This window comes from Nanorana parkeri, unplaced genomic scaffold (assembly GCF_000935625.1).
Source record: "Nanorana parkeri isolate BGI_ZX_2015 unplaced genomic scaffold, ASM93562v1 scaffold311, whole genome shotgun sequence".
Lineage (NCBI taxonomy): Eukaryota > Metazoa > Chordata > Amphibia > Anura > Dicroglossidae > Nanorana > Nanorana parkeri.
Genome location: NW_017306579.1, coordinates 34223 through 49983, shown reverse-complemented (window position 1 = coordinate 49983; position 15761 = coordinate 34223). Strand labels below are relative to the sequence as shown.

General features: G+C 41.0%; 1 protein-coding gene across 1 annotated transcript in view; it reads right to left on the bottom strand.

The window, feature by feature from the left end:
- Positions 1 to 15761, bottom strand: part of KIAA0922 (KIAA0922 ortholog) — a 105324-nt gene that overhangs the window by 58848 nt on the left and 30715 nt on the right. Inside the window, exons 3-5 of the mRNA XM_018557942.1 lie at positions 15454 to 15497; positions 4442 to 4504; positions 3531 to 3654 (exon numbers count right to left, since the gene is read on the bottom strand). Coding sequence (XP_018413444.1) covers positions 3531 to 3654; positions 4442 to 4504; positions 15454 to 15497 — 231 coding nt within the window. The remainder of the gene's footprint in view (positions 1 to 3530; positions 3655 to 4441; positions 4505 to 15453; positions 15498 to 15761) is intronic.

The following is a 15761-nucleotide window of genomic DNA, read 5'->3' as shown; positions in this document are numbered from 1 at the left end:
TGGTCCAAAACCTAAAAAAAAAAAAAAAAAAAAAGGATTGCGAGTCCCTCAGAGAACAATAGGAAAGTTGCCCTTGGCATTGAATCAGAGTTCAACCTCTATTATCTAACCTGCAGTCAAGTCACCAAAAGGATAAAACGGACCTGCTGCCATGAGGGACTGCTCTGATTTTCTTTGCTTCTGCTATTATACAACCATTTTAATCTGACAAGGACACGGCTTCTAATTCAGAGACTATGTAAACATTAACCAATATACAGTGAGGGGAATTTATAAAACTTTAGAAGGCAAAATCGGGAGCAGCTGTGCATGACAACCAATCAGCATCTCTCTTCAGTTTGTTTAGGTAAGATTTTAAAATGAAAAGAGAGAAGATGATTGGTTGCCATGCACAGCTGCTCCACATTTTGTCTGCTCATATTTTAATAAATGCCCCTCAGTACATCTTAGATTGTATGCTCCCACGGGCAGGGCCCGCCTTACCATCCAGTCTTGAAATGTATTGTAATGTTTTCCCTATATTGTAAAGCGCTGCCCAAACTGTTGGTGCTATACAAATCCTGCATAATAATAATAACTATTGCCTAAAATTTCTACAAACATTACACAGAAATCTGGGGTGGATCCAATAGAGACCATTTCAAAGACGTTTTAAACACAATCATAACCAAGTTGCCAGCTTGGGAGGATCCAGCATAAATTAACCCCTTCGTGACGGAAGACGTACAGTGTACGTCCCGTCACAAAGTGGCTATATGACTGGCCACGTACACTGTACGTGCCGAGTTATATTAGCCTCTGTAATGCTGGTAACTGCTGATTCTCAGCAGTTCCAGTCATTAATTAATGCCTCACTATTGAGACATTCATTAATGAAATAGTTAAGCTTTTCTAAAAGCTTCTTTCTTTCATTAATGAAAGAATGAAGCCTTAACATTCAGATACGGGTTCGCTAAATAGCTAGATCAGCCTCTAAAGTTATTATTAGCTGTTCCTAAGCTTGGAGCAGCCTGATAACTACAAATTTTAAAAAGTTAATTTATTAAGTATTATAAAAAAATTCTAAAAATAATAATAATAATCAAAACTTGCTGCTGTGGAAGAATCACAGCAAAAATGTAAAAAGTGTGTCAGTCATTTAGGAACAGAAACTTAAAACTAGTTCAGTCATGAAGGGGTTAATATATTGTTAGCAGAGTTTGCTGGGAAATAAAGAAAGACCGCTCGAGTCTGAGGTCTGTGTTATGTAACACGGGCCTGGCTATTAACTTGAAAATTCCTGTACTCAGTGTTCCAGAACCTCCTGAAATTTCCAAGTTACAGCTCTATCCACCACAGAATAGAAAAAATTAAAATAGAAGCAAAGCAACTGTACCAGGCCGTGCAGAAAAGAGTTTATAATAAAAAGAAAAACATCTTTATTTTGTCATATATTTGCTAGGATAAGAATGCAGGGGAAAAGAGTGCAGACAAAAATAAAGCCTCAGTAAATGATGCTGACTAGTTCTATGGCATTGATGGAAGGCTGGTCAGCCTGGCAAGGAATATTTCCATCCTCAGCACTTTCTTATACATGGACATCTGTTTTACTACTTAAAGTCATAGTACTGTTTGCTATTTTAAAACTATTTAGAAATTCCACCTTGTTTTGCAATAGGTAAAAAAGAATCCAGCTCATGCAGGCACTAGGCTATATTTTCTGAAAGCTATGTGGTGACTTAGGTTAGAAGAATGCATATGTCTTGTTTTTCACTTCCAGCCTCAATCACTGGATCCCTAGAAGCACATCTGCATTGCATTAAAAGGTTACAATACAATTGGAGCAATGTGCTCGCTGTGGATTTGAAGCACGCGGAATAACTATCTTGAAAACTGACCTCACATGGTCCGCTAGTATACACACACCCATACTACAGTACATAAAAAGGAACAAAGAAATCCAGGACTGTCACCATGATAGCATCGCACAAATCTTATTCATGTCTGATATGTCACGATTAACAGACTAGAGCTGTTGCTTAATATAGTAAGCAGGTGGGTATGACCATCAGTGGCTGCATATGAAGCTTGTTCAGAAGCATATATGTGATACAGCAGGCTACAGATTTGGAAAACTCAATTTCTATGTATTAAAAAGCTAACCAGTGGATGCTAGTAGGCAAAGCACTCATGAGCTTGTATTTCCGGGAAAAGAAAACTCCGGCCACGCAGCTGTGGTAAAACTACAAATCTCATAATGCACCTGCCCCTGGCAGTCATGCCTGTTGGCTGTCAGAGTCTAGCAATGCCTTATGGGATTTGTACTTATACCACAGCTGAAGGGCTGAAGTTTGCATAGGGGGGGGCGGTTGTAGTACAGTTGGGAACATGGTTGGGAACCCTTACAGCTGAAGTCTCCAGAAACCAGTTGGCCACTGTCAAAATCAACGTGAAACCGTATTAATAGATTTATGTGAATTGGCCTTTAAATAAAGTACACCGAAGCTAACAATTCCATTCTTTTGGGCAATTTCTACTTTTGGTTGGGAGTTTCTATCATATTGCATAAAGCATAAAGTGCAGGCAAACCAAAAAGAAGAAATGCTCATATGGTAGCTGGTTCACCTGTCACAATATTCACAGTTATGTCCATGTAGTCCTGAGATTTACACAGTTCTGCCAGACAGCACAATCAGGTGGTTGACCTGACTTTTTTCTACTACATCATACCTAACCATGTGCATGAAGGGCACCTGACTGGCCGCTAGTGCTACCCTTGACTACCAGTCAATGGACAGCTGTACACAAGATCCCAACAGGCTGATTATCAGTTCATTTTTTCTATTTACAAATAAATGTAATATTGGTGTTTGAAATACTCCGTAACTTTGGTATTTTGTTTATCTACCTGAAGTTCAAATTTTAAGCAGCAGAAAAAAGGCCACACTCCTTTTACTGCACATACAGCCTCTCATTACAGCAAAGCAACAGTTCAAGTGGCAGTATTGGCACTACAGTGACTGAGTACCTATTGAATCCTTTGGATCAGTTGAAGATAAATGATATGATTTAGTACAATTTAGACGATTCCGATGAGCTAAACAGAATCCTAATAAGTTTATATAATACAAGCTACCCATAATAAAAGGTAATGTGAAAGTAGTTGAGCCAGAGCATGCATTAAACTCCTCCAGGTATTAATCGTATTTATTTTTTATTACTGATGCCACTTAACCAATAAGTATTCATGTGGTAAAATGCTTTTCAAACATACATTGCTGTAAACGTGTGGTAAAATGGATGTGGACATTTTAAAAAAATTATAAAAATAACCAAAATCTGTTTGTTTTCCTGCTGTCCAAAATGTCTGACCTACTTGGGCTGCAAAACTGGAAAATGAAAACTCATTATTTATAAGTGAAATGCAGGAGAAGAGCATGTTGGGAAAAGAGTCTTGCTAGAGGCTGCAATGTAGAATAATTGTGCCAAGAAAAGCTAGATGTTTTGGCCTTTATCCAGGACATAGTTTCCAAGAGCACATCAACACTCACCATGCTATGTATGGGAGACGCATGGAAATTTCTACCACTTGTAAACACTGAATCCACTTCAATATCAGTGTCCCTACTAGGGTTGAAAGCACAGAACGACTGAGCTTTAGGGAGACCCACTGACCTGAAAATAAAGAAATATACACATTAGTTGCATTGCAATAAAAAAAGCTTCATATTAAAACACAAAGAAAAGGTCCTGTAAGCAAATACAGTGATGGCAGACTATAGAATGGAATGGTTAGAAGACCGGGCTCTTTCTTTTTGCAGTGTCCCTCTGAGGACATATACCTTTCCCACGCTGTCCTAGAGACACAACAGAAATGGGGAGAGAAGATCTCTCCAAAGTGAGGGGAAATCTCCTTGAAGTCAGCTGTCACTGGAGCAGGCATACACTTTGGAAGAATTTTCCACAACTCCTGTACCAATGAAAAATGTCCAGTTTTGGATTTCCCTTCGACTACTGTCCCACTGAAATGTTCACCAGGACAAACAAGAGAGGGTTACCCTCACCAGCAGGGATGCAGACAACAATAAAATGAAAAAAAACTAAGGTTCGAAAAAAAAATGTGGGCCACAGATGCAATGTATTACTATACAATTTACCGTAGCTTACACTGAAGCCTTGAACAGGTTTCATTGATTTCTGTAGCATCTTTCTCCTAACTTCCTGTTTCAGTGACAACGTTGCCACTGGGACAGAGTAAGACACAAACTAATTTTTTTATTGTTGTCTGTCCACTGAAGATCTCCCTTCTTTTCCTGTATCCATTAAAAAGCTGTCACCAGGAGGCGATCTCTCCCCAGTGGGGACACACAGAGCAAAAAAAAATGCTTTTATTCAAACAAAACATAATAGCCTCAAAATAAAATTACAAATAAATAACATTTTGTCCTAAACAAATACTTACTGGGTTCCAAAATCTAATACAGAAGGCTGTAGGTGTAAGGCCCTCCCACTAGGCCTTGCCATACTAGAAAAAAAAAAACAAAAAACAAATGGTCAAATTTGTAACAATCAAATAGCTGCACTGCATAATAAAATGACATATTACAGTTATATAACCTGTGTTAGTTATAGTGAAGAATATTCTCCAAAACATGGATCTACCCAATATGATCAGGTATTGTGCTTAAAACAGAACTATGGGGTAAGTGTTTTTCCCCATAGTTCACGGGTGGACATATACTAGCGTCCTCCCGTCACCCAAAGCTCAGTATATCGTGAGCTACGGCTCGCGGTATACTGAGACCGCCGCAGCCGGGACGGATCACGACATTACTGTCGAGATCCACCCAGCTACGCGAGTGACAGCTGGCTCTGCCTATCTAGAGGCAGAGCCAGCTCTACCCGCCCCCTCCCCGTCCGTTCCCCCAGTCAGTGCTGGAGGATCGGAGCTGGGAAGGGGGGGGGGGATACCTGCAGCGAACGGTGACTGTCAGTCATGGCTCTCTGCAGGGACATGAACGAGAAGTGAGCGAGCGACGGTATGTGTTCGCTCACATCCCGATCTATTGAGCTGACGTGTGACAGTTTCATTGTCACAGGTCGGCTCAAACTATGAGGTGGAGTGAAAAATCACTCAACTCATAGTTCTCCTTTAAGGCAAGAAATGTTACTCACTAAAAAGATCCACAGGCCAAACTTATCAAACATGAGGTTTTCTTTAGTTTTGGTATGTACTGTATCTAAAAGTGCAGAAGGAAGATGGACTTCACTTTACAAGTTGCAAAGTGTCAGAAATAAATGGAAACTTTTCTAATTAGAGAAAGAAAAATCTTCTGCTTTTGAAAGCTTTGTGCTCATGGCTCTTTGCTAGTATTGGTGAGAAAATAACTTCCCCCAAGCAAGCCTTACATTTAAGGTGAAAATATACCCTTCCCTAAGTAAATGACAGTGAATGTATTTCTAAATCTCCAAGTCTGGAAAATATAAAGTATGCTTAACTAAAAAGATCTACAAGTTTGTATGTATAGGGTGCTTGGCAATTGTTTAAAGAGACTGTCTCTCACACAGCCAAAATTGCTGAAGGTATAAAGTGCAGGTACATATCAGCATTCCTGGGGTCTGTTTGTTGCCTGGGCCTAGGATACAGGGACATCCCCGTCATAAACGAAAACCTTTAGGACCAGTGCTGGTATGTACAGGCACCACCTGCTACAAACCGTTTACCAGTGATGATCGTGAATAAACTTTTGTGGTTTTGGCATGATCACCATAAAGGCTGATAAACACATAGGTGATTTATTTTGGTCCCATAGACACCTCTATGCATTGAAAATCGCACGGTTTTCAAAACAAAAATCGCGCAAAAACAAATAAACATAAAAACCAGGGTGAAAACAGCTCCATCTCCTAGGTGTAAACCTGGCCTCAAATGTACAATTAAACTGCAAAGTGTGATTTGGCAGTGTTTTGGCCAGAGAGGGAACAGAAGTGGCCACCTTGGCAATCCTGTTCCTGGTGATTTGCTGCAAAGGACATATACATTACATCCATTTGTCTCTGCATTGCAGCGTCTATGGAAATATGCAGAAAGCTATAAAGTAGTGTAATGGACTAACTCAATTAAAAGAGTGTTTTTCCCCATAGTTCTCTTAAGGGTCACAGGAGGACATATACTAGAGACCTCCCGTGACCCAAAGCTCAGTATATCGCGAGCTACAGCTCAAGGTATACTGAGACCGCCGCAGCTGGGACGGATCCCGACATTACTTTTGAGATCCACCCAGCTGCATGATTGACAGCTGGCTCTGCCTATCTAGAGGCAGAGCCAGCTGTACCCGCCCCCTCCGTACCTCCACTTAGCACTGGAGGATCGGAGGAGGGGGCTTGGAGAATCTCTGCGGGGAGCCATGATGGACAGACACTGCTCACTGCAGGGAGATGGAGAAGTGAGTCGTCTTTAACTATGAGGATGAGTGATTTTCACTCACTTTGTAGTTCTCCTTTAAGCCTGTTAATCCAGACACTGTAATACCACGTCCAGTGCTTTGTGAACACTTCTGGACATGGTTCATAAAAGCATACACAGGTAAGACACTGGTTTTATGGTGGATACCAATTACTTTTCTCAAGGATATCAAGTAGTTCTGGAAGCATATACAATGGTGGATGCAGAATCAAAAGGCATGTGAGGTACTTCTACAAGTTAGTTGCACAGTATCGTTTACTATTAGCACTAACTCAATGGATGATTTTACATAATTCATCCAGGAACGCAAAAGTCAATTTTTCTCCATACCACCCACAATGCAGTGCAAGTCTTTAGAAGACTTAGCTTGGAAAATAAGTTTTTCTCCTATGCAGCTCTCACACACACACACACGTCAAAAAGGAGGACGTCAGTTCCAAATACACACAGAATTGGGCTAGACTACTGGCAACCCAGACACTAGCAATCAGCATTACTCCAGATACAGGGGTAGAATAACTAACATTGTTCTACCAAAGGAGTGAAGTCTTGTTCTGTAGGATCACACTTATCTGTTCTCCTGATCTTGTAGCCCTCTGACCTTTTTATGTACTATACTCGCTTTATGATCTTTACTCAAAAATTTGCAAGTATGCAGTGAAAAATCAGTTAACATAGTCTAATGCTGAGTATGACTGTTTCTATCATGTTATCAGTGCTATTTACCACAACTCCTATCGCTATACTACCAGTAAAGTCATATTCAGCACTCCGGTGCAATGTGTCACCTAATTTTGAACACTCTGAAAAAGGGAGGATGACAATGGACAAAATACAGATGTATTGGTTATATTTTTGTCTAGGCAAAATAGCATTGTTAATGTTTAGAACTTTGGAGAAGTCCAGCAGACAAGTGATACCCCTAAAAATCTAAGAGGTTGAACATGGTTTCAGGCAATACTACACACTGAAGCAAAAGTGAACCCTCTGAACGTATTACTGTACTGTAGCAGTCAGGCAGGGTATACAGTAATAAATGTACCTCTTTTTCCTTTTGTTTTATAATCAGCTAAGTGCTGCAGCAAGGGTTAAAAATCCAGTGCTGTCAGGACATAGCAGAAATCGCACTGATGCTTGTGTGTGAGAGCAGCAGTCTGACTCCCATAGTTTTGCCAGCACAGGACTTTTTAACCCCAACTGCAAAACTTAAGATTAAAAAAATAAAAGCATAAATAGGCATATTGATTACAGCAATAAGTTAAGTGGGTTCAAGTTGTTCCTTCACCAGTGAGTTTGCAGAAAGGAGACGGCTCTAGAGATTTAAATATCTAATATAGTATAGGCTCCCAAACCCCTGCCACTTTAATCTTTTTTTCTATCAGAAAATCTAATGAAAAACATATGTTCCCAGAACAGGAGAAAGTCACTTTCCTAAACACAGGCAAAAAAAAAAAAGCAACTGATAACATGTTCTTTGCTTTTAGGACGTTCTGAAATAAATGATACATGCAATGCAAATACAAGGAAATTAGTAAAATCTTATTGGTTTTCTTTAGGGATGCATGGATACCAGTATCGGTGCTAATAGTGGGCTTCACATTTTTTAATAGATTTGGCTGCAGTAAGGTTCCATGCTTGCTGCAGCCTTGTGGGAGCCTTCGCAGGAATACACTATATATCCATTGATCCTGCTCCTGGCTGTCGGGAAACAGCTGCAAACCTCCTTGTTCTTCCCACTGCCCGCACAGCAATGGTGATACCCGGCACAGAAAAACTGTCACATGACACTAAATAAAAAGGTATCAGTAATTGGTATTGGCAAGTACTTGAGGAAAAGAATCGGCACTTGGTCTTGAAAAAAAATGGGATCTGTGCATCCCTAGTTCTTATCACATTGCGATTAATACTGATTAGGTTTGTATGCAATACAAAATGCATGTGTGTATCCGATGTTTTACAGACACCAATGCCAGCAAAGCACAAATGGTTGAAATGTTTACAACATTTTACAGGAAGTTATATAAAGATACATTTACCACAGAACTTGGCAGTCCTAGTGGCAATGTGACGAAGGGACAGCTAAACAATTATTCAATAAACAAAGTAATACATTCTGAGACAATGTACTCTCCTTTTAATAACGTGCAAGTAAAACAAATATTCATTAAAATAACAGGCAGCACAGTAAAATATTTAGGTCCTTACTGAAGGCTTCTGAAGCTTGAAAACTACACGGGGTAGAAAAGGCTTGCCCAGACAAGACTTAAAAGAAGAACTATGGAGGCAAGTGATTTCCACTCATCCTCATAGTTAGAGCTGACCTGTAACAAAAAAGCTGTCAGAGGTCGGCTCTATTGATCGGGAAGCAAGCAGGAACATGCCGCCAATCCGCTCACTTCCCAATCGTCTCCCTGTAGTGAGCGGTGACTGTCAGTCACCGCTACCCGCAGGGACCCCATCTCTCCTCTGCAATCTTCCAGCGCTGAGTGGAGGAACGGACAGGGGAGGGGGCGGGTACAGCTGGCACTGCTTCTAGATAGGGAGAGCCAGCTGTCACTCACACAGCTGGGTGGATCAGTATTGTCGGGATCTGTCTCAGCTGCGGCACACAGTATATTGCGGACAATAGCCCTCTATATACTGAGCTTTGGGTCAAGGGAGGAGGTTAGTATATGTCCTCCCGTGACCCTAAAGAGAACTATGGGGTAAAACACTAACCGCATAGTTCTCATTAAGTTTAATTTCTTCCTATATAGGAACCCTACAAACCATCTTCTGGCTTTGTAAACCTTCACAGTCTGGAAAGTTAGCAACTTATTCAAATGTGATGCCATAAAGCAACAGAAACTAATCTTGGGAAAGTTTAGGACACTGACTGTCTTTTTTTTTTCCAAGAGGAGATTAAAATCATGTATACATATATTGTACCTAGCAAACAGTAACTAGCAATAAACAGGCTAATGTTATTCCATCCTCATTTTAACCTCTTGCCGTCCGCCCGTAGTAAAAAAACGGACGGACAGCACTGCAGCATCTGCGGTTTGCGTCCCCTAGCGGGCACGCACGGGCAGAAAAGACCCGTCCAATGCGAACACCCGGTACCGGGTGTTTCACATATAGGCGATCAGCGGGTCTTAAAACCCCCAGTGGTGAATAAATACCACCAAAAGAAAGCTCTATCTGTCCCCAAAAAAGGGTATAAAATTCATTTCAGTACAGCGCTGCATGACGGAATAAATGTCAGTTAAAGTACCGCAGCGCTGAATACTGAAAAATGGCCTGGATGGGAAGGGGGTTTAACACCGCGGATGTCAACTGGTTAATATATAAATTCAAAGCATATCAAACTGCCCAGACAGAAAACCTTTAGGCGTCTAACCCATGAGGTCTCTACATTTGAAAAAAAATATTTAATTCACCAACACTAAGTAAAATAATAGGTTTGCTTTATAAAAAGGTAACATAGGTGCCTATACCTGCCCTCTAGACACTACCCTGCCACTGTGGCTAGTGTGCCCTGAACCTGTGTAAGTTCAACTTTCTGAAAGTGAAGACCAGCACTGGGCACAAAATACTGGGCTGCAACAACTAATCGACATAATTCGATTATTGAAAAAGTTGTCAACTTTTTCAATAATCAATTAATCGGCTTCCGATCAGTTGGCCCTGTTCACAGCTCCACACGCTGTGCGCCGCACCTCCTCCCCACCTCACGCTATACAGTGTATGTATAATGTATTGCTGGGATTTGTTGTACTCCTATATAGCTGGTGGTATTCTGCATTGCGTTGTATAGGGGACAACAAATCCCAGCAATAATACATTATACAGCGCAATGCGGAATACCACCAGCTATAGAAGAGTACAAATCCCAGCAATAATACATTATACAGTGGTGCAGTGCTGAATACCACCAGCTATAGAGGACTACAAAACTCAGCAATAGATTATACAGCGCAATGCAGAATGCCACCAGCTATTATGTACTATTGCTGGGATATGTTGTATTCCTCTACAGCTGGTGGTATTCTGCATTGTGCTGTATAATGTACTATTGCTGGGTTTTGTAGTCCTCTATAGCCGGTGCCATTCTGCATTCATTGCTGTATAATTTGACACTTTACATTTCACTATATTGCACACCACACTATCTTTTTTCTTTTTTACTTCCACCGCTCCAAGCTTGCTCCTGTGATGGACTACAACCTCAATACAAACTAGTAGTCCCATCACCGGAGCCTTTTTTTAAACTTTATTTTATTGTTTATCCGATTAACCGAACCTAATAATCGGCTAACTAATCGATTTTGAAAATAATCGTTAGCTGCAGCTCTAAAATACTCCCTGCCCCCGTGTGAGAAGCCTGGCAACTGAGCACACTCATGAAGTTAGTACTGCACTATGTATTGACAGAGGGAATGTCATATCACTCCATTTACCCAGATGTACGGACCAGTGATGTGCAGTACCTCTTGCTCCAGGTGAGGCATTCCCCAGCCCCGCCAGACGAAGCCCCGCAACCAAGCTAGTGTAAAGGAGGAAGGGAGTAGACAGGGAGGAGCCTCCTTGTCCCTCACTTGCTCCTCACTGCTGAGGCGCTCCGTCCATGACAGGTTACACAGCGGGGAGGATTTCCCTGCTCTGTGACCTGTTATACCGGACAGGGTTTTCCCTAGGGAACTTCGGAATGGCAGAGCAGATATCCAGCAAAAATTACCTAGGGAGAACATTGCAAAGCTGCTCCCCACTGAAGTCACCAGCCTCACCTTGCTCCACTGTGAACCTGGGACCATTGCAGAGGAAATCACTATGGAGAAGTTGTGAGCCACTATCCACTTTGCTTAAAGGGGAGCCACCCACCCCCACCATCCTCAATACAGGCATTTAGAAGTAGATATGTCAATGCCTATGAGGCTACACATTTTAAGGGTGCTTAACAATTCTGGAGATAGAAATATCAGTTTAGGACCATCAGTAATATTTAAATCATAGTTTTCCCCGTTGCAAAATAATTGTTGAGCCTAAATATTTTTTAGAGGTTATTTTGGGTTTGTGTGCACTAAAAAAATGTTTTTTTTTTCCACTTGGAATATAGATTTAATAAACATTTGAAACAAATGTTTATATTTCTTGGTGATATTTATTTGGGACCCCCCCCCCCCCCCCAGCTGAAAAATAAATCTAGAGAGAACACTGACTATTTCTCAGCTAGGAAAGAGTGCAGAAAAGGCAAGACAGCTTAGAGTGCCTCCAATAAAGCCTAGCTAAGCCAAATTTGTTTAACAGACAAGAAAATGTTTAACTTTATAACTTTATAGCTGAATTTATTACTCTACCTTTAAGCTGCATTTTTAAAGGTTCATTCACGGAGAAACATGTGATTTCAATAAGCTGCTAAGCACCATGGCAGGTGCCAGTTACAGTCAAGGAGTCAATTGTACTGCCAGATTTTGTTTGGGCACATCACAGCACGTTAACACGGTCTTAAACAGTGCCACTCCCGATTGTGTACTGCGTTGTTAATACATTTTGCCTTCCACGTTAATTGAACATGAGGGCATTGAAAGCGTATGTGCATTGCAATTTAAAATTGTACAAAAGTGAAACTAGTTTAAAAGACAAAGTTAAAACATTTCCTTCTAGTAGCTCACCATAGGTGACAATTTTGTTTAAAGGACAACTGCCCCTTTGGTACAATGTCCTATAAGCCATGCCCTCAGCCCCCCCCCCCAGAAAATGACCTGCCTCCATCCTCAATCCTGCGATCTTCACTCCTGCGAGTACTCCTCATCCTTGTCGTCTCTCTACTTAATTTCCTAAATGTAGGTTGCGTCATTCATCTGCCAGGGCTGTGTAAATTTCAGGAGCAGATAGACAGAAAAACAAATCCTTTGGTAATAGAACAGCTCCCGTATACAGTATTTCAGCTATTTGCCTAGCGATCATCATAAGGAGCGCTAAAGCTGAACAGTATTCTTCATGAAATCAAATCCGGGTCAGACTGAAGCAAATATGCAGCAGTTATGGCTTTTAAGCAACATTTTAAGTTTAATCCCATCTTTATGCATACACTTTATGGTTACAGGTGCAGAACCACAGACCATTCATATTTAGGACAAACAGCTGCTCTGAGTGCTGTAACGGTAATCAGAAACACGTTATGTAAACACACTGAGACTGCTGTTACATAACAGACTGGGTGCCAGATTTATAGGATGATTCACTTAATGGCACACAGACTGCAGCAAATTCGGCCTGAGAGCCAAAGCAGAGCAGCTTCACGTTGGGTTATATAAACAAGGCAAATAAGTAAATAAATCAGAGAGTTTCCACCGATTCATAATGCAGATCATAATCTAATAGATGTACAGTACTTCCATCTGGTCTGAAGCAAATAACCAGAATTGGGATGTAGTAAAAAAAAGTTATATGGAACACCTGCAAGCTTTTGGAGTAACTGGTAACAATAAGCCGACACATCCACTATTTCTTTTAGGTAGATAGATTGAAGGACATGTCCACGAGTTCAATCAAGAAAAAAACAAAACAAAATATGTGTGAAAGGGCTGCAAAATCTAGTTCTCATGAGCTATACTGATGGGCATGATTGAACTGTTCTGCATTTAAAGAACATGGCACTCGCTCAATCAAATGTATTACCACCAAAGGTGTGGACAATTTACATCTAGAATGCAGGCCAATTCCCCATAACCAAGGCCAGTTAAAGGAGAACTACAAGGAGAGTAAAATGTACTCTTCCCAATACTAACAGGGTTATTCACAAAAGGGTGAAAGAGTTTGGAGAAGGCAGGAGAAGTGAACAAATCGAAGACAGGGGTCTCAAAGGACCAATGCCAGCCCCCAAACGGATACAATTCAGCCCGTAGCCATACTTTACTTGTGGGAACAGCTACACGGTCTGCATCTCTGTCAGATGCAGACTGCATAGCAGCTCCCGTACCCAGTAATTCCTTTCAGCCGGAGCTGTGACAATTCTGAGCTTCAGCTGAAAATAATTAGGAAGGTGTGTAGGTGTGTGTTAATACCTGTAAGTTTAGGTGTGAGTAAGGATTTCTGTGTCAGGAATTGGCGTTTTCCTGCAGCACCAATCCCTAATCTGGCGTTTACAAGAGGCAGCCGTCACCCGTTCAAGTTATTGATCAGGTGACAGCCGCTGCATGTAATTGTATGCGATATGATTACATGCGGTTAAGAATCAATCACTCTCCCTAGATGCACAATCAATGCGTCCCGGGAGAGGGACTATTTTCTAACTGCATGTAATCACATTCCATTTATATACATTCGTTTGAATGGGTGACAGCTGCCACTTGTAAATGTCAGATTACAGATTCCTGCTTCAGGAAAAAGCCAATGTTTAAGTAAACTCAATTTACTGAAAAAGTCAACTGAAATTTGGTAACCGGGCCCTCATGGGAGAAGAAAATGTGTCCAGTGGCCACCAAGTGAATTGAGTTTGAGACCCCTAATCTAGGACAAAATAGCTGAACTGGAATTGTAGAATTTTTCTAAATCAGCTATTTTTGCCTAGATTGTTCACTTCACCAAACGCTTCATCCTCTTGTGAATAACCCTGTAAGAGCCAGCGTGCGACACTGAAGCGGTCACATGCTGGCTCTCGAGATCGAGAGCTGAGCAATCACAAACCATTGATCACTCAGTTCATGTTATTCTACCTGCAGAGAGTGGTGACTGTCAAGTCATCACTCCATTGCAGGGATTCCCGCTATTCCTCCAGTGCTCATTGGAAGGACAGACAGTTGCAGGGGCGGGCATAGCTGGCTCTGACTCTAGAGAGGCGAAGCAATCTGTCCATCTGCCCTCTGCTAGCAAACAAGGCTGAAGACTTGGAAATTGGCCACTGAATTTGATCACACAGTTCGTAATAGCTAGTGCAGTCCTGAACATACACAGCAATTCATGTACTGTAAGTTGTAGAAAGCAGAAATCTGATACAACCCTTAATATAAACCTCATTTACTGTATTCATGAGAAAAGAAAACATGGTAGGTTTTGTTAGAAGATGGTAAATTATAATCTGTACAAGAGAAGTTGAGGCTGTTGTGTATCATCGAAATCTGTAATAAAAGAACTCACACATACAAAATGCACAAAACGAGTCGGAAAACTAATATATACACTGCCTGGACAAAAAAGTCACTAGCTGGATTTAGCCAAGCAAATAGATTAAGGGTCTTTCGTTGAATAATTAGTTTAGGTTCAGCAACATTATGTGCCCAAAACATTAGGTAAATATACTGAATGACCAGGTTTTTCTATCAATGGATTTTTTTCTTCCCTGATGGCACGACATATTCCAAGTTGACGATGCCGGGGTTTATCGGGCTCATATTGTGAAAGAGTGGTTCAGGGAGGATGAGACATAATTTTCGCACATGGATTGGTTACTGCATAGTCTGGACGTTAACCCCATTGAGAATCTTGGGGTTCTGGGATGTGCTGGAGAAGACTTTACGATGTGTTTCGGACTCTCCCATCATCACTACAAGATCTTGGTGAAAAATGAAAGCAACTCTGAACAGAAAAATGTTTTGACATAGCATAAGCTTATCAAAATCGATGCCCTGGTGAATGCTTGCTGTAATCAAAGCTAAAGGCGACCAAACAAAACATTAGTGTGCAACTTTTTTTTTGTCCGGGCAGTGTATATGGTTAAAGCTGGATGCACTATAATTAATTAATGAATACCAGAGACTCCGGAGGGTGAGCCAGAGAACTTCAAAGCTCCGGACACAATTCAAAAACGGAACACCCCAGGTTTTGGGGCTCCATGGGTGCTCTAAAATAAGCTAAAGGTTAGGAGCACTGACTACCTAGTTCCTGTAATGTACACAACCATGTATTCAAAAACTAATAAAAAGAACACATTTGAATGCATATTTAGTGACCAAGGGCTGGCTAAAGTAAACAGAAAACTACATCTCAGTATCCCGTGAGTTCAAAAACTAAAAGACATAGTCACTTACTTTTGCTCTTGCAAATGCTCCCCTGTGTTCTGACTGGAATCAGTCTAAAAGGAAAACACAAATTAGCAAAATGTTATTTTATAGATTTTGTAAGACGTTAAATGATATCTAAACCCAAGAGGAAAAATGTTAAATATTGCAGCTGACCAGTCTCTAAGATATTACTTTTTTTAACCTAGACGAAAATAAGCAGTTAACTCTTGTGCATGGGTAGCGCCACTGCAAGGGTTAATGAAATTTGAAACCAGAGTTCTTCTTTAACTTTGTGTTCTTCCCCCCCCCCCCCCCCCCCCCCCCCCAACAAAAAT